Source organism: Saccopteryx leptura, chromosome 12 (genome assembly GCF_036850995.1).
Source record: "Saccopteryx leptura isolate mSacLep1 chromosome 12, mSacLep1_pri_phased_curated, whole genome shotgun sequence".
NCBI lineage: Eukaryota > Metazoa > Chordata > Mammalia > Chiroptera > Emballonuridae > Saccopteryx > Saccopteryx leptura.
The window spans coordinates 10,814,409-10,835,140 of NC_089514.1; the positions used below are offsets into that span (position 1 = coordinate 10,814,409).

At 59.8% G+C, this 20,732-nt stretch overlaps 1 protein-coding gene across 4 annotated transcripts in view; it reads right to left on the reverse strand.

Annotated features, from left to right (window-relative positions):
- Nucleotides 1-321: 321 nt before the first annotated feature.
- The window catches only part of ADCYAP1R1 (ADCYAP receptor type I), a 61,303-nt gene continuing 40,892 nt past the window's right edge, over nucleotides 322-20,732 (reverse strand). The window contains exons 14-17 of one of the 4 annotated variants that reach the window (XM_066353832.1): nucleotides 16,836-16,919; nucleotides 8,187-8,316; nucleotides 6,605-6,646; nucleotides 322-5,075 (exon numbers count right to left, since the gene is read on the reverse strand). In XM_066353832.1, coding sequence (XP_066209929.1) covers nucleotides 4,887-5,075; nucleotides 6,605-6,646; nucleotides 8,187-8,316; nucleotides 16,836-16,919 — 445 coding nt within the window. In that variant the 3' untranslated portion in view covers nucleotides 322-4,886. Of the gene's footprint in view, nucleotides 5,076-6,604; nucleotides 6,647-8,186; nucleotides 8,317-11,974; nucleotides 12,059-16,835; nucleotides 16,920-20,732 lie in introns of all 4 variants that reach the window. The other 3 variants (XM_066353833.1, XM_066353831.1, XM_066353834.1) reach the window with 3 other exon arrangements.

Below are 20,732 nucleotides of genomic sequence, written 5' to 3' on the forward strand. Positions count from 1 at the left end.
TGGATCCCATGAGACGAGAAAGACTATGCGGTGAACTGCTTCCTTTTCTGGGAACACAAAGCATCCCAAGTGGCTGTGAACCCACTCACACTGCATGATCCTCACAGGTCCTTTGAGGCCGGGGTGTCACTTTTCCAAGTCCGGGGTGTCACTTTTCCAGTCTGGGGTGTCACTTTTCCAGTCCACGCGAAGCTCACTCAGATCCATTCTCATCCCTGCCCTTTGACATCCAAAAGGCGACAGGACTCAGGACATTAGGTTTGTACCCTTTCCACCTCCTCTCCTCCCTGCCCTCTACTTCTGCCAAGTTACAGCCACCAGGAAAAATGATAAGACATTTATTGAGTCATCTACAGCAGTTTGACATCCCCCAAATCCCAGACAAGGTTGTGAGCACAGCATGAATGGTGGCCGCAGTAGCAGGGAGGTCTGTGGGGCTTGTCCGTACTGTGGGAGAAGAAACCCAGGCTGACCGGGCTCCGATGAGGTATCCCGGAGCCACGCCTGGGATGCCAGGGGTGGTCCCCCTCCAGCCCTCACAGGGGCAAAGCTACAGAAGACGGACACAAGACAAGACACACGTCGCCAAGCACAGACACGCCCCAGGACTCAGGTTCAAGGCGGGGAGAAGGAATGAGCACCTGGCCCATTCGAGGGATGTTGCAGATCTTTGAAGGATTCCTGTGGGGGTGGCAGGAAAAGGCTGACGTCACCCACACACGGAAGCCTCCTTACCCTGACGGCAAGAACAAATGGAATCTGTAGATGGAGACGAACCTGGAATTCTGTGTTCATCAGAGCCCCTGGCCTCCGCTTTACCCTCAGTTCCGGTGGCTTTTTACAAAGGGGACAAAGGTTAACCCAGGAGGGCTTGAAGCAGTTAACAGCACAGGGAAGCCTTCAGGGGTCTTCACCCCAATACCCAGCCCGCTCCTGTGTGGTTACCAAAGCCCTTCCACACACAGGGCATCTCACTTCAACCCCATCCCTGTCCCGTGGGACAGAAGGCAAACCACCCCCTCTCGTTCCTCAGGTGAGGAAGAGGGTCAGCCTCGGAGCGCGGGGCAGGGGGTGAGGCCCAGGGAGGCACGCAGGTCTCGCCACATCACATCACGGTGACTCGGTCCCCCCTCCTGTACTCTGTGGAGTCCTGACAACTCCTAAGCAGCGCCCTCTCCTGTGCGAGGCTGCAGGCTCTCTGATGAGCTGTGTCGAGGGGCTCGTTCGGGCCCATGCAGGGCTGGGCACACACGGGCGGGCCCGCCTCCTCGCTCGTGTGTCTAAAGTGTGTTCTGCGTCCCACCCACCTGCATTTTTTTTACCAGCTCAATGGGGATGTTTGAGCTGCAGATCTCCAAGGTTCCTCCCAGCTCCAGGTCTTCGTGAGTCTCCCCAAAGACGCATGGGAAGGAGTCAAGGCCAAATGAAGGTCAGAGGCCAAGCGGGGGGGAGGGGCGGGGGGGCCCAAGTCCCCTGCTCCTGGCTCAGGGCTTCCCCAGAAGCGTGCACGGTCACCAGGCTCACGGAGGAATTTAAGGTACCAAAGCGCTCAGTGCTTTCACTTTGGAGTGACCTTGAGGGGTCAAAGGTAACCACAGAATGACAAAGAAAGCCTCTTCTAGCTTCCCTCTGGGAAGGGAAAGGGTCAGGAGGGGAATCAGCAGGCAGGGCAGGTGGCGGGTGACGGTGGACAGAGGTGCCCAGCGAGCCTCAGGCCTGGCCCCAGCGCCTGGCCCTGTTCCCCGGAGCAGCCAGTCTGGAGGGGAAGGGGGGGTGGTCAGAGAAGGAACCACTGCAGGTCATGGGTGTGCCAAGGTGGCCTGGCCTCAAGCATGGGGACAGTCATGAGGCCCACAGTGCTGGGGACCACCAGAGCCACTGAGGCCCGCAAACCTCACACTTTGACCCCTCAAAGGCTCCTGGGCAGCCTCAGCATTCCTTACCTGGTGACCCTTCCCCCCAGGGCTGGAGACTTTCTCCACACGGCCACGCCGGGTCACAGCTGGGGCGGTCGTGACCAAGGATGAGTGATTTCCCCTCCCAAGGACTCAGCCTTCCCCGGCTGGGTTCTGTCTTTTCGGATTGCACCGGCTACGAGTAACTGCCTTCCTGGTAATGACCTTCCGGAGTCGTGGCGTCTGGGGCTTCACTCCTCCCCACTCCCCTCACTCCGAGGCCTCTCCTCACCCCGTGTGCCTGCTTTTCCTTTCCTGGACCAGACAAACACCACAGTCCCTGCCTGAGGCCCCTCCCAGGGGGTGTCTGCTGTTTATACAGAGAATCCAACCAGGCACTGGGCTCAACAGATCATCTCGTCTTACCGCCCATTTTACAGATTTGAAAACAAAGGATCAGAGAGGGAAGGCTTTTACCCAAACCTCACGCTGTCTCCCTCTCCACTGCCCGTAACCCCGAAGGCCAGCTGCCTTCCCTCCCGGAATATCCAAAATAACAGCAGGTGCCCCTGCTCACAAGACTGGCAAGGGTAGTTTCAGATTGGAAAACAAACCGACAAACCAACAGGAAGCTGGACCCTCTGTGAGGACCAGGCCCAGGGCTCCGGCGGCCACACAGGGGCTTCGGGGTTGATTTTGTTTTTGCTGCTGTGCGATGATCTATGTGTAAAGTCAAAGTGTCTTCCACGGTGAAGCAGACACGCTGATGGGGGCAAGGATGGAGAAGTAAGGTCTATCCTCGGGGGACCGCTCCCCACTCAGTCATGGCACCCTGCCCTGCCAGGCCCGGGTCCGGTCTGCACCTCGTGCCCCAGGTGCCTGTCCACCTGCCCCTGGCCTGGCCCTTCCCTCGGCCCACCAGCTCCCACTGTTGTGTCCAAAGGAAAGAGACACATGTCCCATTTCCACAAATAACAGCACCACACACACACACACACACACACACACACACACACACACACACAGCAAAACCTTCGTTGACACACGTCACAGTGGTGCACGCCCTTTTCCCTGCTCTCGAGCTGAACGGGAGACTCACTGAAGGATAGAGCCTGGAGAAGCTTGACAAGTGCCCTCCTCTCACAAACGGGGAAACTGAGGCCCAGACAGGGAACGCTCCGTCTGCAAGTCTCACTGGTCTGGGTCTGACTGGGACAGACCTTATGTTCCGAATCCCAGCTCGTGGCCCCTTCCAAGCGGCTCGGGCCCCGCGATGGGGCCTGAAGTGCCAGGTGGCCAGTGGACACCCACTTGGGTCACGGACTGACCTCCCAAAGCAGGGGGCGGGGGCCGTGAGGCCAAGTGCCTGACGGAAGGGCCGCTGCACAGCCCACGGCCAGCCTGAGTGCAAAGGGTCCCAGGTGATGGCACCCGGCTCGTCTCTCCCCGGCTTTGCCAGGGACCTGGGGGCCAGCGTCCTCTAAACCCAGCAGCTAGGCCCGTCCCCAGTTGCTCTGAAGGCCTCCCTGATCTGAACAGTTCCACCAGCCCCCGGGCCCCTTCCTCTTTCTAAACCAGGCAAAGCCCCCCACCCGGCCTCTGCGAGCACCCTGAACACTGGGACAGGAACACCCGAGTCGCCGTGGCACGAAGCCGCCCCACACGCGGGGCCCAGCGGGCCAGCACTGTTCCCCCCGCCCTGAACCGGGTCTGGCCCTTCTCATGCCCAGGCTGTGGGGAGTCAGGGCCGGCGCTGGGGTGCCCCACTCCTTCCAGAAGCTTCTACAAACAGGCTCGGCGGGCGAGGCTCCCCCTCGGGATCCTTCCGTGGTGATTCAGTGGCGAGAGCACACGGGGGGGGGGGGGGGGGGCGTCTGTGGAGGTCTCAGGGGTTTCTGTAGCTGAGTCCAAGCCCCAGGAGCTGGCGGCCGGGGCCCCTTGTTGTCCATGGGGTCGGGGGTGGGAGCCCGGGCCCTGAACTGGGCCCACGGAGATGTCGGGTGCTTCAGAGTTCACTGCCGCCACAGGAAGGCGTCCGGTTCGTCCTAGTCATGGCTTTGACTTCACAGCAGGGGGGGGGGGGGGAGGGGATGATTAGGGATTCCGTGTGGGAGGCGTGGCACCCGCCTCTCACCTCCCACGACTGAGGCCAGGGGCAGGCGGGGCAGGAGAGAGGCTCCCAGATGAACTCCTGCCCACCGTGAGGCGGGGGTCAAGCAATGGACGTGGTGAGGGTCTTCTTCCGCGGGTCCTTGTGCACTCTTTCCATCTCCTTCCCAATCGTATCCACGCTCCCAGCTCCCGGCAGTTTTCCTTGGGCCGCGTGAAAAGCACCAGAACGTCCCCTGACCTTGAGCGCCGTTCCCAAAGGGCAGTCTCCGATGGGAAGAGCCCCGGAGCTGTCCCATTGCCCCGATCGCCAGGAGCTGGGCACCCGGACACCACGGCGTGGCTGAGCTCGAGGGCCCTTCATACCTACCGGCCAGCACTGAAGGACGCTCTGGCTGTCCAAACCGGCCTTCAGGCTGGTCCCAGGCACTGGGCCAGGCCCGGGAAGGGCCCCAGGGTGGCGAGAAGACTTGAGAATCCACACTGAGAGTCAGACACTTCGAGAGACTGCCGGGCAGGCCCCCTGAGCCCCCAAAGCAAGGTCGTCGGCCTCGTGACAGGGGTCAGGGGTCACTGAGGCCGGCAGATGGGGCAGGTGGAGCTGGGACACTGGATGAAGGGATCAGGATGAGACAGTTTTCCAGATTTGAGGGGTATTTACATATCTGGGGTCAGGGCCCAGGGGTCCATGGTGGGTGGGACCAGCGCCAAGACGGGAAGGTGGTGGGGGGGGTGCCCACCTGCACCTGCGTCCTCCCCCCCTCGGGGAGCCCAGCGTCCAGCCCGGGGCCTGCCCGGAGGGAGGAAAGAGGCTCGACATGCACGGCCGGCCCCCGCCGGCAGCCCCAGCCTGCGTGTGGAGGAGAGGAGGGCGGAGGGGGCTCAGGTGGCCAGGTTGTCGGCCGGGAGGCCGGACATGCGGATCTGGGAGCTGCTCTTGCTCAAGATGGAGAGCTGGGTGCCCCCGTTCACCCCGCTGCTGGCCAGGGACGGGTGCCGGTGCTTGAAGTCCACGGCAAAGTAGCGGTTCACCTTCCAGCTCCGCCACTTACGCTTGATCTCCGCCTGCACCTGCAGGGAGCGACACGGCGGTCACCCAGGTCACCCACCTCCGGAGGGACGTGCCCTCCGGTCCCGTCCACCTGCCTCCGGCCCGGGGGCCCTCCCAGCCAGGCACTGCGGCCAGCAGTCCCCGGTCCCCAGTGGGAAAGGAGGCCTCGGAGGAGCTGACTGCAGCCCCTGGCCCCGTCACCGTCTGAGCCCGGCCCGCTAACGGCTTCCTGGGGGCCGTGAGCCTCGGCTCCTGGCCGCTCTTTGTCCACAGTCAGAGACTGTGGCTCCTGAGGCTGTGAGACGGGCTGGGGCCTTCAGGGAGGCTTTGAAAGGGTCAGACAGGTCAGAGCGAGGAGCCCCCCTCCTGCTGACCGTCAGCCCCATAGTGGGCTGCACGTGAGACTCGTCTGGACAGCTTTAAAAATCCAGATGCTCAGACCACACCCCACAATAGTCACATCACAGTCTCTGGAATGAGGCGTCCACCTGTTTTCAAGCTTCCCAGGGATTCTTGGACGCAGTCAGAGCCGAGGGCCACTACCTAACGCACCCACTTGCTCTGAGCCCGGCGTGTGGCTCAGCCTCCGATGCCCCCTCCATCCGGCCGGCCCCTTCGTGCGGTGCTCGGACCGCACAGCCAGAACCGGAACCAGCACCCACCCCTCCAGCTCCAGCTCCCTCTTCGACAGCAGGCCCAGGGGCTCCCCCTGCCTGTCCTCCCGTCCGCCTCTCCTGATCTGGCCTTTCTACAGGGTGTCTGGGCGATCCCTGAGCCCAGCCTTTGTGTTTCTCGGATGCAGAAGTGGAGAAGCCTGCTGACTTCTCTCAGCCGAGACGCTGACCACCCTCCAAAGCCTTCCCCCCGCCCCCCGCACCTCAGCGCTTCTGGCCGGGGCTCTGCTCAAAAGCATCACCCAACAGGTGAGCTCTGGAGACCTCAAGAGCACCACACTGGAAAGGGGGGGCATTTCTAGACGGTTCCAGGCCCCTCACCCCATCTCTGCCACGTCCTCACAGTCCCCTCTGGACAGAGGATGGGTTGGGCGGGCAGGCTGACCACCGGAGGCAGTGCTGAGCCTCGGGCCGCTCCCTGCTCAGGGTCCCTGCTCATCACAGCCTCACGGCCACGGGCAGCATCTCCTAGGCCCGGCCCTGCCTCCTCACTCTCGGGCACCATCTCCTAGGCCCTGCCCTGCCTCCTCACTCTCAGTGCTCTTTTACTGAGGCGTCTCTTACAGTGCGAGCCCTCCCCGGTGCGTCCGCGCTCTGCAGCGGATGCCTTCAAGCGGTCGGAGTGTGGGGGGGTCTCTGCCCCTGGGCCCTGCCTGGACCACAAAGCAGGAGAGAGGCCAGCACAAGGGGGAGCCTGCAGGAGACCCTGGCTCCACGGCCACACCCCCCCCCGCCCCCCCGCCTCCTGTAGTCCTGGGAGTCTGGCAAAGCCCTGGTCTGGGCGACAAGCCCTGTGTGGTCGCAGGCCGCCCCCTGTCTGCTCCTCAGCAAGCCCCCACCCCCACTGCTAAGAAGCCAGAGGGCCAGGATCTTACCTCCCCATTCAGAAAGCAATAGAGAACAGCCACCACGAAGCCCTGGGGAGAGAACAGAAAGGCCTGAGCACACTGGCGAGGGACCCTCCACGCAGAGGGTGTGGGAGGGGGCGGGAGTGAAGGTGACACCAGGAAGCAGAAAAATACAATCACTTGGCAAGAGGGACACCAGCCGCCCAGGAACCACTGGCGAAGGGTCCTCCACGCAGAGGGTGTGGGAGGGGGCGGGAGTGAAGGTGACACCAGGAAGCAGAAAAATACAATCACTTGGCAGGAGGGACACCAGCCGCCCAGGAACCAATGGCGAAGGGTCCTCCACGCAGAGGGTGTGGGAGGGGGCGGGAGTGAAGGTGACACCAGGAAGCAGAAGAATACAATCACTTGGCAGGAGGGACACCAGCCGCCCAGGAACCAGGGGTAACGGGGGGGGGGGGGGGGGGGCAAGTTCTCCCCCAGCAAGATGGCCACTGCCATGGAGCCAGGTGGCTGGCAAGAGAGTCCCCTCCCGATGCCCCTGGCTTCAGAGCTCACTTTTCATTGGTCAAATCCTTCCCATCCTAACGCAAAGAACAGCTCTATATATCACGCTTCCTACAGAGGCCTCCCTGAAGGCCCCAGAATGTTCTCTGGGCTCTCCAACCAGCCTGCAGGCGCCCTGAAGGCACACCCCACCGGGACAGCACAGACCTGTGTTACCCCCCCTCCCTGGGCCACTCTTGCGGACACCACACCCAACACCACGTGGGTGAGTGCTTGGCACAGAGGAGGTGCTCAGCTACCCTACCACGGTCTCTATGTGTTTTCTCTGCGTGCAGGTTTCTCGTGCTGGGACAGGAACCCCAGGCTAGGGTTTGTCTTTATAAATCAGACCCTTGCCAGGCTGAGAATTAAATGGAGAGAGGGAAGAGACTCAAGCCAGAAACACTTTCTGACCCTCCAGCTCAGATGAACGTTTAAACAGTTGGGCTCAGGAACAGTGGCTGTAACCTGGGGGCATTTGAGGGGGCCCCGCCTGCTCCCTCACGCTCCCATCTGATCTACTCATCCTCCTGCCAACACTCCTTTGCTCACTTGTTTACGACCCTCCTACTTATTCCTTCACGTCCGGAGTCACCAGTCCCGTGCCCCGCCCCCTCCCCGGGTCATTTAGTTCTGTGTCCACACGCGCGTCCACCAGTTCCGCTCGTTCAGCACTCTGTGGCCAGGTCCTGCTCTGGGCACCCTGACTTTGGCAAGACAGACCTCCAGCGCTCCTGGGATACACGGTCTACGCTGAAGTCAGGACGTGGACAGAGAGGTCCCTGGTGGACACTCTGCCCACACCCAGAGCCGCTGGTGAGGGATGAGGGGGCTACTGTCTTAGGTCACCTAAGAGAGGCCTGGCTCAGGACACCCAGACCCAGGGACAGGAAGACATCAGAGTGTAGTCAGAACAGGCTCTCCCAGCAACCTTTGAGTCTACTGCGCTTACTGCAGAGATGGAAGCCTGGAGGCCCTCTTTAGGCTAAAGAAGTTTCTAGAACCATGAGCAGGTTAGGGCCGGGGCCCTGGATCCCGGTGAGTCCTGCCCCCCAACACGTACCTGGAAGGAGCCCAGCCCCAGCTCAAACACCAGCCTCTCCCTCTTGCTGACATTCTCCGGGGAGAAGGCGAACACCGTGTAGTGGATTCCAAACAGCGGGATGAGCAGCAGGGTGGACCGGGCCAGCCGCCTGTCGGGAGAGAGCAAGGCACCTGCTCTGGGGACCACCAGCACCTGGGCTGGAGCCGTGGGGGGCAGAGAGCCCCGGTCCCAGCCCTGTCATCTCCCCCAGCGCCGGATCCCTGTCCACGGACCTCCCTGGGGTTCTCCCCGAGGTCACGGGGCTGGGAGGGATGGTGGCCCGCAAAACCCAGGCTCAGAGCTCCCTCATGGGCTCTGCAGGGCCCCTGTCCCTCTGGGCCACATCAGGACCCTGCAGGCCCACTACACGCACACCTGTGAGTGTGGACGCACTGACACCCCTTGTGGGAAACGTGAAGGCAGGGCCAAACACGGGGGCGGGACACGGAAGGCTTGAGTGACGGACGTGACGGGTAAGCGGACCAATGGGGGGCTCTGAAAGGAAGCTGCAGGCGCCTGGAGAGCAGCCCTGAGGGGCCACACGGACAGGTAGGGGTCTGCGTCCGGGGCTGGCCAGGGACACTCACAGAGTGACAGGGAGGTGCTGACGACAGGAAGGTGGGGTGGGGTAGGAGCACGGTCTGGGGGCCACAGCAGGAGAGACTGGGTGGGGTTCTAGGAAGGACACACTGACTGTGGGCATGAGTGATTCCATCCAAGCAGGAGGAACTCGCCACCCGGGAAACCGAGTCAAAAGGAGAGAAGGCTGTCTGCACGGGTAGGGGGGGCAGGGATGTGTCAGCTGGGGACCCTCTGCCTGACCCTCCCCACGACCCGGTGGGAAGGGCTCTGTTCCGAGGGGCGGGGCACAGAAGCCACAAAAGACAACAAGAGCATGCGCCGTGCGGGTCCCTGTGGGTCCTGCTCTGTGAGGAGGGAGCTCCCAGAGGGTTCCCAAGCGTGTGACCCATCTCCGTCCACCCCCAGTGTACCGGCTCCCTTCGAATATCCTCAAAGCGGGGGCCTGTCCGGGAGGCGTGGCCTGCCTCCGCGGCCCTCTGCGTCTGGGTGTGAGTGGGAGGGAGGTCAGGTCTCCCTGCAGCCCTCGGTCCACAGGGTGGACAGCTGGGCGTGGGGGGCTTTAATACCTGCGCCCCCCCCTCTTCCCCATCCCAGCTTTTCTGGGGGAGAATGTTCTGTTGAATGTGGGCTCTGATTTCAGAAGCAAATCCATAGAGGCCAAGTGAGGCCCTTGGCTTCCCAGAGGGAAGGAAGGAGAAAGTGGGGAACAGAAGAAAGGAAGGGAGGGAAGGAGACACATAGAAAAGGGAGGAGTGAGCTGGGGAGACCTTCCTGTGGACGGAGGCTGATCCCTGGAAGGAAGAAGGCCCTCGAGGCCTAGGCACCCATCCACCCTCGCCAGGCTTGTGGGCAGTCCGTTCTGCAAGGCCTGGGGTCCCGGGACCAGGGCTGGGGCCAGTGGGATCTGGGCAGTGCTCACTCTGAGCCCAGCTCCGGAGCTGGAGCGGTCGAGCCACCCACCTGTCTGTTCTCTCTCGGACTGCGGCCCCTCGGAGGCGGGCCTGGTGGCCCCTTACCCCTGCTCCCCTCTGTGGCCCGCACAGCGCCCACACTCGGGAACAGCCTGCCCGTGGAGGAATACTCGGACCGCACAGGCCCCGTGTGAAAGCTTCAGGGCCCTTAAAACTGAAGGTGACCTGGGCCCTGCCCCTCTGCCGACACCCAGGGCGCCAGAGACAGCAGGGACAGTTGGCTAAATAACAACTTCTAAAGAAGAAATGCAGGCACAAGGGCACCTCGGGGTCCCTCTGTGGCCCCACCTAAAAAGACGGCTTTACAAGGACAGCTTAATTGAAGGGACTCAGGAGGGACAATGGCCCCGGGACGTGCCCGCGGTCCTGGGCTCGGGAGGGACAGTGACCCTGGGACGTGCCCGTGGTCCTGGGCTCGGGAGGGACAATGGCCGTGGGTTGTGCCCGTGGTCCTGGGCTCGGGAGGGACAGTGGCCGTGGGTCGTGCCCGTGATCCTGGGCTCGGGAGGGACGGTGGCCTCGGGACGTGCCCGCGGTCCTGGGCTCGGGAGGGACGGTGGCCCAGGGACGTGCCCGCGGTCCTGGGCTCGGGAGGGACGGTGGCCCCGGGACGTGCCCGCGGTCCTGGGCTCGGGAGGGACGGTGGCCCCGGGACGTGCCCGCGGTCCTGGGCTCGGGAGGGACGGTGGCCCCGGGACGTGCCCGCGGTCCTGGGCTCGGGAGGGACGGTGGCCCCGGGACGTGCCCGCGGTCCTGGGCTCGGGAGGGACGGTGGCCCCGGGACGTGCCCGCGGTCCTGGGCTCGGGAGGGACGGTGGCCCCGGGACATGCCCGCGGTCCTGGGCTCAAGAGGGACAATGGCCCTGGGTCGTGCCCATGATCCAGTTCCCTGTTCTCCCACAAATAGGTCTGTTTCCAGGGTCCTGTCCTTGTAGTTTGCAAAGTGCCCTGGACACCAAAAGGCCACACTTTGGCTTCTGTGGTGGCCGTGCACGGGACAGGACATGTGTGAGAAAGAGCGAACCTTCAGGTATTGGCGCGGGCCCTTCCACGCCTGACAGGGGTGGTGCCTGGCACGGGGTGTGGTGGACTGGTATCGGGGTGTGGTGGACTGACACCGGGGTGTGGTGCCTGGCACTGGGGGTGGACTGGTACCGGGGTGGCCCATCACACCGTCCGAGGATGACACCTCCCCTCCCCGGCAGCCCCGAGGCAGTCAGGAACGGTCAGGACTTCTGCCAGGGACTCAGGGCACCCCAGTGAGCCTCTGACCGATGGGGAAGTGGAGGCAGATGAGGAGGTCACCGGGGCCCCGAGTTCTGGGGCCTCCGCACTTCAGAGCCAACCAGAGGCCTTTCAATGGGGACAGAGGGTGTGAGCCTCAGGACACCTCTCTGAGAACAGCCACAGAATCACTGTATGATCTGATTCACCCAGAGAGACAGCGGCATCTGTTCCTCTGCCCTGAGGAGGCATCCATGGAAAAAAAAAAAAAAACTGTCCTAAAAAATACCAAGAAAAGCTTCCAACAGCCAGAACACTTAAAGAGATGCCCAAATGAGGCCGCAGCTCCCATCCGAGGTACCCTGGGGCCGGTGACAGGACTCCATGGGCCCAAATCCTCACCCCGCCAATTATGTGACCTGGAGTGAGTCGCTCCACCTCTCTGTGCTTCAGTTTCCACATCTGCAACATGGGGACGATACAAGGACCCACCTCACAGGGTTGTGACGGAGACTAAGACAGTGAGCACCGACCGGACACATGAGGGGAGAGTGGGGTTCACTGTAGTGAGGACCCAGGTCCCGTGAGGGGGGCGGACCACATAAACCCAAGCTCTAAGACTAGCAGAAATAACCTGGCAGTTTCAAAGACCGGAGCCCAGAGCACGAGGACATTGGGGAAAGACGACACATCGAAGCAGCAGGGGCCAAGGCTCCTGAGACCGTCCTCAGCACCAGCCAAGCCCTGGCTGTTCCCTGAAAGGCTGCAGCTCCATCCCCCCCCTCCCTTCCTGCCGGCCGCCACGAGATTGCAGGGAACTCACAAGACACACAGACGTCAGCATGCAGCAGCCAGGAAGGGGGTCGGGGCTGGAGGCGCAAACGGCCCTCTGCTCCCCTCCCGCCCCGCGAGCAGCAGGACGCGGGCTCCGGGCGGAGGCGGCATGCGTCCCCCTCCCCTCCAGGACACGGGCCGCAGCCACGCACTTACAGAGTAATGGTGGACAGTTCTGACATCTTGCAAGGGTGCTGCGGAGCCCGCTCTGGCTTGCAGTAGCATTTCTGCACGCAGCTGCTGGGTGTGACAAGATCAGCACGTCTGTCAGCTGAGGGCATCGGGCAGTGGAGACACACTGAGGTGGGGGCTTAGAGCCACACGGTTCACGGGGAGGGCAGAGACAGGACCCGGTGGTCACGTGGAGAATGAGGAAGCCGAGGGCCAAGACACAGAAATGCACGCCCACACGTGGACACGTCTGTGCACGGACATGCACGCACACACGAGCACGCACACTGGGACCACCCACCGACAGGGTGGGGCCAAGACAGGGTCAGCTCCAGACACAGAAATGCACGCCCACACGTGGACACGTCTGTGCACGGACATGCACGCACACACGAGCACTCACACTGGGACCACCCACCGACGGGGCCAAGACAGGTTCAGCTCCGGACACAGAAATGCACGCCCACACGTGGACACGTCTGTGCACGGACATGCACGCACACACGAGCACGCACACTGGGACCACCCACCGACGGGGTGGGGCCTGGGCTGGGTCTCAGGGGGCTGGAAGCTGTCTGCAGAATCAGCTCTACGCTCAGTACACAGCCTCACTGGAGGTCACCCAGAGGGCTGGCAACCGGGGACTCAGGCCGCGCACCTCTTGGTGCCCGGCCTCGGTGGACGGAGCCTGGAATCAGGTCAGATGTGGGCGGCTCGATGAAGAAGCCCGACTTGATGGCCTCTGGTCTCCCCGCTACACCTCTCTCTCGGAACAAACTGTCCGTCTAGATCTGAACTATCCCGTATGACAGCCACTGCCCAACTATGGCTGTTTGAGTTGAATAAGGAAAAAAAAAATTAAATCCAATTAAAACTCCACTTCCTCACGGGCCCTAGCCACACCGCAAGGACTCGGCAGCTACATGAGGCGAGCAGGTCCCACGTGGACAGCACCGACCGAGGGCATTTTCATCCCTGCTGAGTGCCAGCCCACAGCACTGGTCAGGCTAGGCTGGCTGACAGACGGGCTGGGCAGGGCCAAAGGCTGAGGGGGCATGTCTTGGGCATGGCCCCATTGCCTGCAAGAAGTCATCTGAAGGAGGCGTCTGCTCGCGGGCCCGGGGTGCCTGCACAGAGCCACTGCCGCCTCAGCTGGGGGCCTCGGGCTGAGTTTCCACCTCCTCTAGCCTTTCTCTGTCCTCCCTACGTGGGGCGTCCCGCACCCTGGACACTCCTTTTCCTTCTCTGACAAACACGGGAGCGAGCGAGGAAGGGCTGTGCCCTCTCATCAGATCTCAACCAGGGTCCCCTACAAACCCTCCTCGGGCACCACGTGGCGCCGAGCTCCCGGCACCTGCCGCTGGCCTGCCCAAGCTGAGCGATCCAGTCACGACGTGGATTCTAGCTCTTCGAGAGCAAGTCTGAGGTCCTTGGCGGGGGGGGGGGGGGGGGGGGGGGGGGGGGTGGCGGCACCACTTAGCTGGGGCCAACATGTGCATCACACACGTCGAAGACGGAACAAGCCGGTGTCCACCCAGCACCTGTGCCCCCATGGGGGCTGCGCTTCTCACTCCACAGCTCACGCGGCACAGGGAAACGGGCGACGCCGGCCCATCTTCTAGATGAGGGGTGCAGGGCACGAACCTCGGCCGCCCAGACCAGCGCCACCCGCGAGCGTCTTAGAAAGCAGAGTCACGGGCGCCACCCCGGACCTGCTGGCTCGGAGTCGGGCGCTTTGACAAGATGCCCAGGTGACCCACGGGCCAGTCAGAGCTCAGAGGCACCTGCCAGGAGGCAGTCACGTATGTGGGAAGTTTCCCCTCTGCGCCCTCAATGAATGCCCCAGGTCTGTGGGGTACGCAGACAAAGACACAGATGGAAACGCCTAAGTATGGTTTTGTTTTTGGTTTGCTTTAATTACATACACACGTGAGCATGTAATTAAAAGGGCTGCACTGGGAACTTGGGAATGGAAGCCTGAATCTAGCCTTCACAGTGATTTCCTACCTTGCCACCCTTTCTTTGGCTCCACTGTTTCTCTACCGTCTGCCCGAAGCCAATGGAACCTGCATGTGCATGGCCGCGGCTACTGGCCATACAGAGGGCAAAGGAATTTAATCAAGAGGAGGACAGAAAGCCAGGCTGGCTGAGGAGTTCAGTTCTGATTTGAATCCAAAGGAGTATCCAAAGGAGCTCTCCCGGAGTCGGTGGCCCGATCCCCCAACCTGGGCCTCCACGAAGCATGGAAAGCAGGGTCCCGTACCCCGAGCCTCGAGTGTCACCTCCCACACACTCAGCTTAAACCCTCACCCAGAATTCTAAAGCCTCGGCTGTTCTCCTTGGAGGTGTCTTCCCCTGGAACTCCCAAATTGTCCCCTCACCCTTCCTGGAGCCTGGATGCACTATAACTAGACTCCTCTGATTTCTTCCAAGTGTGCTCAGGGGGCAGGTAGCGGCGTGTTAGCCGGTCAGTCAGCCCTGGGTAAAGATGAGTGCCTTGAGGGGACCGGGAAGGGGGAGGGAGAAAAATGGCGGCGGACCTGGCACCTGGGGGGGCTCTCAAGAGAAGGACCTAAGGACAAAAGCAAGGGCTCTTCTTCCCAAACACTCCCCTTCCCCCAAATCTTCAGCGACTCTGAACAAAAGAACCCACTGGAGAGGAACACCGGGAGTGGCGGCAAAGCCAGAGAGAGGCGTGAGAAAGAAAGCGATGTCAGGTCCTCTGGAAAGTCACAAGTTGGGAAAGAGGGTGTTGGTCAAATAAATTTGTAAAATATGATTTTTATGTTTGCTCGCTTATAGTTTGCATTGGGGGCTGGGCAGCGCCAGGTATATGTGGGTCTGTGAAATTGCAAATGACCTTCCTGCTTGGGAAGGGCCATTGTCTTGCTCATGTTTGCTGGAGGAGAGGGTTTTCATGCAGGCAAGTTTTGAAAAGAGAGAAGGAGAAGAGGCAAAAAGAAGCCATGTTTGCAGAATGAGAGCAGAGGGAATGCAGAGGGCTGAGGAAGAAGCCAGTTTGTGCAGAGAGAGAGGAGGACAGCAGATGGGGAACCAGAGCTGAGGGCCTTTGTGAGCTCCGCTGAGACTGGTGGGGCCTTTGATTCTAGGAGGAACCGGAGAAGATTCTCCTGGTTGTGGAACCGGAGAATGTGTCAGGGCTTTGGGAGCCCTGAGTGAAAGGGAAGCGTTTCCCTGTGTGTTTGTTCGTCCGCCAGTGCAAGACTTTAATAAAGGGACGGCCTACCATTTTTTGGCTCCACTGTTTCTCTACCGTCTGCCCGAATCCAATGGAACCTGCATGTGCATGGCAGCGCTACTGGCCTTACAGAGGGCAAAGGAATTTCATCAAGAGGAGGACAGAAAGCCAGGCTGGCTGAGGGGTTGAGTTCTGATTTGAATTCAAAGGAGTATGAGCAGCTCAGACAGGGTGCTGGGTGGGGGCCGCTGGGGGAGCAGCCTCAGGCAGAGTCCGAGGGGAGCCCCGTGGCAGTTCCCAGAGCCCTGGCTCCCGGGCCGGGTCCTGCCGAGGCTTTGCTGTCTGTCTGCAGGAAGGCCACCGCCACGGCCAGGCCTTGGCCTTTCCGCCCGGAAGCCAGGGATGCACACCTGGTTTCTGGGGCCCCTGCTTTGGTCTCAGGCGAAACTCCACGAATGCTTTGGCACCTGCATTGTGCAGGGCGGCCTGCTGTCGCCCTAAGAAGCACCCGGCAGGATGCCAGACAGAGACCCCTGCAGGGAGACCTGGGTGGGGCAGCAGCCCTGTATTCCCCCGATCCTAGTGATCGGCATAGCCTTGGACATGGCAGGCCCACAGAATGCCGTGATCTGAGCTGAACATCCTGCGTAAGGTCCCTCCTGATGCTGAAGATGCTTCGAACCCCCAAAACTCTACCCAGTCCCCAGGGAGGCACTCCACACCACCCTGGTACCCCAGCCAGAAGCCCCCCCCCCTCAGCAGATCTTGGCTTCCCTGCCCAACCCCATCAGTGTGGAGAAGCCAGTCCTCTGTGTCCCTGCCCAGCCTGGGGGGCGGGGCCCCTGAACTCAAGTCTCTGATTGGCCACTGACTTGCTGGGTGATCTTGGGTGGTACCATTTTCCCTCTCTGGGCCTAAGTTTCTCTATCTGCACATTGTGGGTAACCGTTCTCTGCAGCTGATCCTTAACCAGAGCTCCTAGACAGTGGGGGGGGGGGCTGCCTCAAAGGTGGACGATGCAGCCCCACCTGCACCGGAGGCCTTAGAAGGCAGCTGGGTCCCCGGGCTGACAGCTTGCTGGCTGCACTCCCACCTGGCCACGGAGAAGCCCGTCTTCCGGGATGAGTGTCGTCCTCTGACCCCGGGGACGTTCCAGCCCTGCTGAGCCAGCTACCTCCCAGAGCCTGCTCTCTTCTCCCTCCTGTACCCCCTCCGTGCAGTCCCCACGGGGGACACAGATGGGGCTCCCCTCCCCCACGCCAGTCCCCAGAGGCAGCCTCCAATGCCCCCCTTGCAGTGGGAAGACTGCTGGGCATACAGCCAGCTGCTACAGGGAGCCTGAGATGCTCCCAGCATACGCTTTGTCTGCCCCGGAGCCTCCCCGGCCCCCGTGGAGCCAGCTGGCTTCCTGCAGAGGCAAAGGCAGGCTAACCCTGACCCCAGCCCCGGGCTGAACCCTAGCCCCTGCCCAAGGCCAATTCGAGCCTGAGCACGTGCCCACGCTCCATGCCCGTGCCCTGACCCCAGATGCTCGTAGCAGGAGCGTCAGGCGCGAGCGTGTGAGCGGCTCAGTGCCACCGCCCAGCCCCCGCTGGTCCTGCAGAGGCGGACAAACCCTTATCATCTGAGCGGCTGGAACCAACCTACAGGAAAGGGAGTGAATGCTGGTCTGAGGGCACAGGCAGGGGGTCCTCTCGGGCTTTCTTGGGGACTCCCAGGCTTAAATTTGTTCTGGAAATAGAGGAAAAAAACCGAAAAGCTGTTGGTAGATCTGAAGGGTTTCTCAGCCCAACACATCATTCTGGTGGCCCAAGGGGACTTCGGGCACCGCCCTAAAATCCTCTCCCACCATGTCCCGCCCTTTCCAATCCCCCCATAGCAACCCCTCCCCCACAGCAGACACCTTTCTGCTCAACGCCCTCCAAGTGGGCCATCTCATACAAGGCTGCAGCCTGCTGGGGCCTCTTCTTCCAGGAAGCTTTGTTTATAGACTTGCCTAACACCCTCTTCTCGCCTGGAAATTGCCTGAGGACAGGAATGGCAGTGTAATAAAGCTTGAGTCCTGCCCGCCATGTAGCCACACCTTCACTCCTTCCTACTGGGTTCGCTGCACTCGACTGACCACTCGTCCCCTCCGCGGGGAAACAGGGGACAGTTTGCATACATGCATTTTCTATACCTATCTCGCCGGATGCTCTGGGTGTTCTCGAGCATTAGCTGAGCATGGTCTGAGTTGCAGGTGTTTCTCAGCGCTCTAAATGGTTAGCAGCCCTGTCACCTTGTTTACCCCTCACTGGCGCCAGCCAGGTCTCCCTGTCCCTGGGAACACCTAAACAAGCTGCCGAACTTAATAGGATCAAGCTAATCCCTTGTCCTGCGCTGCCCCCCCCCAACCCCCCCCCCCCACCCCGGGTTTGCAGACCACATCCGTCAGAATGTTTAATCTTTGGGGCTTGAGATGAATACACGTTTCACTTTCTCTATAAAAAGGATTTGCTGAGATCGTAAGGGGATTTTTTTTTTTCTTTTTTACACAATAGAAGCAAACCAATTGGCTGGTTCTTCCAATGTTTGAGCTTAAAAGTACAGGTACACCTCCTCCCTTTACGGCACTTCGCAGATAGAGCATTTTGTTTCTAAATAAACTGACAGCTTGTAGCAACCCTGTGTGGAGGAAGTCTATCCTTACCATTTTTCCAACGGCATTTGTTCACTTTGTGTCTCTGTCACATTTTGGTAATTCTCGTAAGATTTCTAACTTTGTCATTATCGTTATATTTGTCATGGTGGTCTGTGATCGGTGATCTTTGGTGTTACTATTGTAATTGTGTGGGACGCCACAAACCACGCCCGTATGAGACAATGTTGTGTGTGTTCTGACTGCTCCAGCCACTGCCTCTTCCCCAGCCTCTCTCTCTCTCTCTCTCTCTCTCTCTCTCTCTCTCTCTCTCTCTCTCTCCCCCCCCCTCCAGCTCCCCTATTCCCCAAGACACAACAATATTGCAATTTGGCCAATTAATAACCCTACCATGGCCTCTAAGTGTTCAAATGAAAGGAAGAGTGACACATCTCTCACTTTAAATCAAAAGTTAGAAATGATTAAGAAAGAAAGGCATGTCGAAAGCCGAGACAGGCCAAGAGCCAGACCTCTTATGCCAAACAGCCAGGTTACAAACACAAAGAGCGAGTTCTTGAAGGAAATTAAAAGTGCTGCTCCAGTGAACACACGAATGATAAGAAAACGTAACTGTCTTACTGCTGATGTGGAGAAAGTTTTAGTGGTCCGGAGAGATGGAACCAGCCACACCCCCCCCCCCTGAGCCAAGCTCTAATGCAGAGCAAGGCCCTGACTCTCTCCCACTCCATGGAGGCTGAGAGAGGGGAGGAAGCTGCCCAAGTGGAAGCCATCAGAGGCTCCTGAGGTTGAAGGGAAGACGCTGTCTCCATGACAGCCAAGTGCAAGGCGCAGCAGCAGGTGCTGATGGAGAAGCCCCGGCAGGTTCTCGGAGGCTCCCGCGAGATGATTAGAGAAGGTGGCTCCCTCCACAACAGAGTTTCAGTGTAGAAGAAACAGGTAATATTGGAAGAAGATGCCGTCTAGGACTTTCATAGCTAGAGAGGAAAAGTCAGTGCCTGGCTTTGAGGCTTCAAAGGACAGGCTGACTCCCTTGTGAGGGGCTGATGCAGCTGGTGACTTGAAGTTGCAGCCAGTGCTCATTTGCTATCCTGAAAATCCTAGGGCCCTTAAGAATTTTGTTGAATCTACTCTGCCTGTGCTCTACAAACAGAAAAACAAAACCTAGATGACAGTGCATCTGTTTACAATATTTTTTTTTACTAAATATTTTAAAGCCCATTGTTGAGACTGACTGCTGAGAGGGGAAAAAAAATTCCTTTGAAAATACTACTGCTCACTGACAGTGCCCCTGGTCACATCGCAGCAAGAGCTCTGATGGAGATGTACACTGAGATTAACGTCGTGTTCACACCTGCTAACACAACATCCATTCGGCAGCCCGTGGAGCTAGCACTGGTTCTGACTTTCAAGCTTCATAATTTAAGAAATCAATGTCATAAAGCAATAGCTGCCACCCATACACAGTGATCCTCTGATGGATATGGGCAACATCAACAGAAAACTCTCTGGGAGAGATTCACCATCCTAGATGCCATTGCGAACATCAGCGAGTCACAGGAAAAGGTCAAAATATCAACATTAATGGGAGTTTAGGGGAAGGTTCATTCCAACCCTCGTGGATGCCTTTGAGGGAGGGGTGCGAGACTTCGGGGGAGGACATAACTTCAGAGGTGGTGGGAACAGAACAACAAGACAACCAGAATCAGAAGTGGAGCCCGCAGACGGGACTGAGTTGCTGCGCCCTCGTGACTGCTCTTGAACGGAGGAGGCGTGACTCCTCCACGGATGAGCAAAGAAAGCGGCTTCTTGAGATGCAATCTACTCCTGGGGAAGATGCTGTGAGGACTGTTGAAACGGCAGCAAAGGACTAAGAATGTGACCAAAGCTTAGCTGACAAAGCAGCAGCAGGGCGTAAGAGGACTGACTCCGGCTTTGAAAGAAGTTCTATGGTGAGTAAAAACGCTATCAAACAGGGTCACACGTGCTACAGAGAAATCATTCGTCAAAGAAAGACTCGATCGGTGTGGCGAACTTCACCGCTGTCCTATTCTAAGAAATTGCCACCGCCCCTCCGACCTGTAGCAACCGCCCCCCCGAATCAGTCAGCCACCATCAGCACGGAGGCACTACCTTCTACGGGCAAGAAGATCCGGACCCGCTGAAGGCTCAGATGATGGTTAGCATTTTCTAGCAATAAAGCGTTTTTTAATTAAGGTATCTACATGGTTGCTTTAGGCGTAATGCTATTGCACATTGAACAGACTGCACTAGAGCGTCAGCCTAACTTCTTTATGCCCTGGGAAACCGAGGCATTTGTGTGACTCGCTTTATTGCGATTGTCACTGTACTGCAGTGCTATGGACCTAACCCTGCAATGTCTCCGGAGCACACCTGGGTGAACCACGTGCTAGTTACAGATGGTTCTCATCTATGCACTAGGAAGGCCGGTCGGGCTCCACAGCTCCAAGCCTGTGACAGCTTCAACGCCCGGGCCCCACACTTCTCTTCCAGCAGACCCCACACTTCTCTCCCGGCAGACCCCGGTGGTGCTTGCTGCCTGGGGCAGGATGTCTGAGCTGAAGTGTGTTCTGGCATCAGCAGAATGTGCTTAGTTAGGCTGCGGCTGAGCCCTTGGGTGTCCCTGCACAGTCAGAGTGAGGGGAAGCTGGAAGAACCCCCCAGAGAAGAGGTCCCAGGAGCTCAGAAGAAGAAACAGAGGCAGGCGAGCGAGGCTGCGAGAGCTCAGAGGAAAGACGGGGCGCACTGGCTCCCCCTATCCGAGATACCCGTTACTGGGAGCCAGTGCGCCCCGGAGCAGGAGAAACGGGGGCCAGACACCAGGACGCAGCTTCTGATGCCGGACAGGGAGGTGAGGAGAAGGGCAGGGCCCTGTGGGGTGGGTCCTT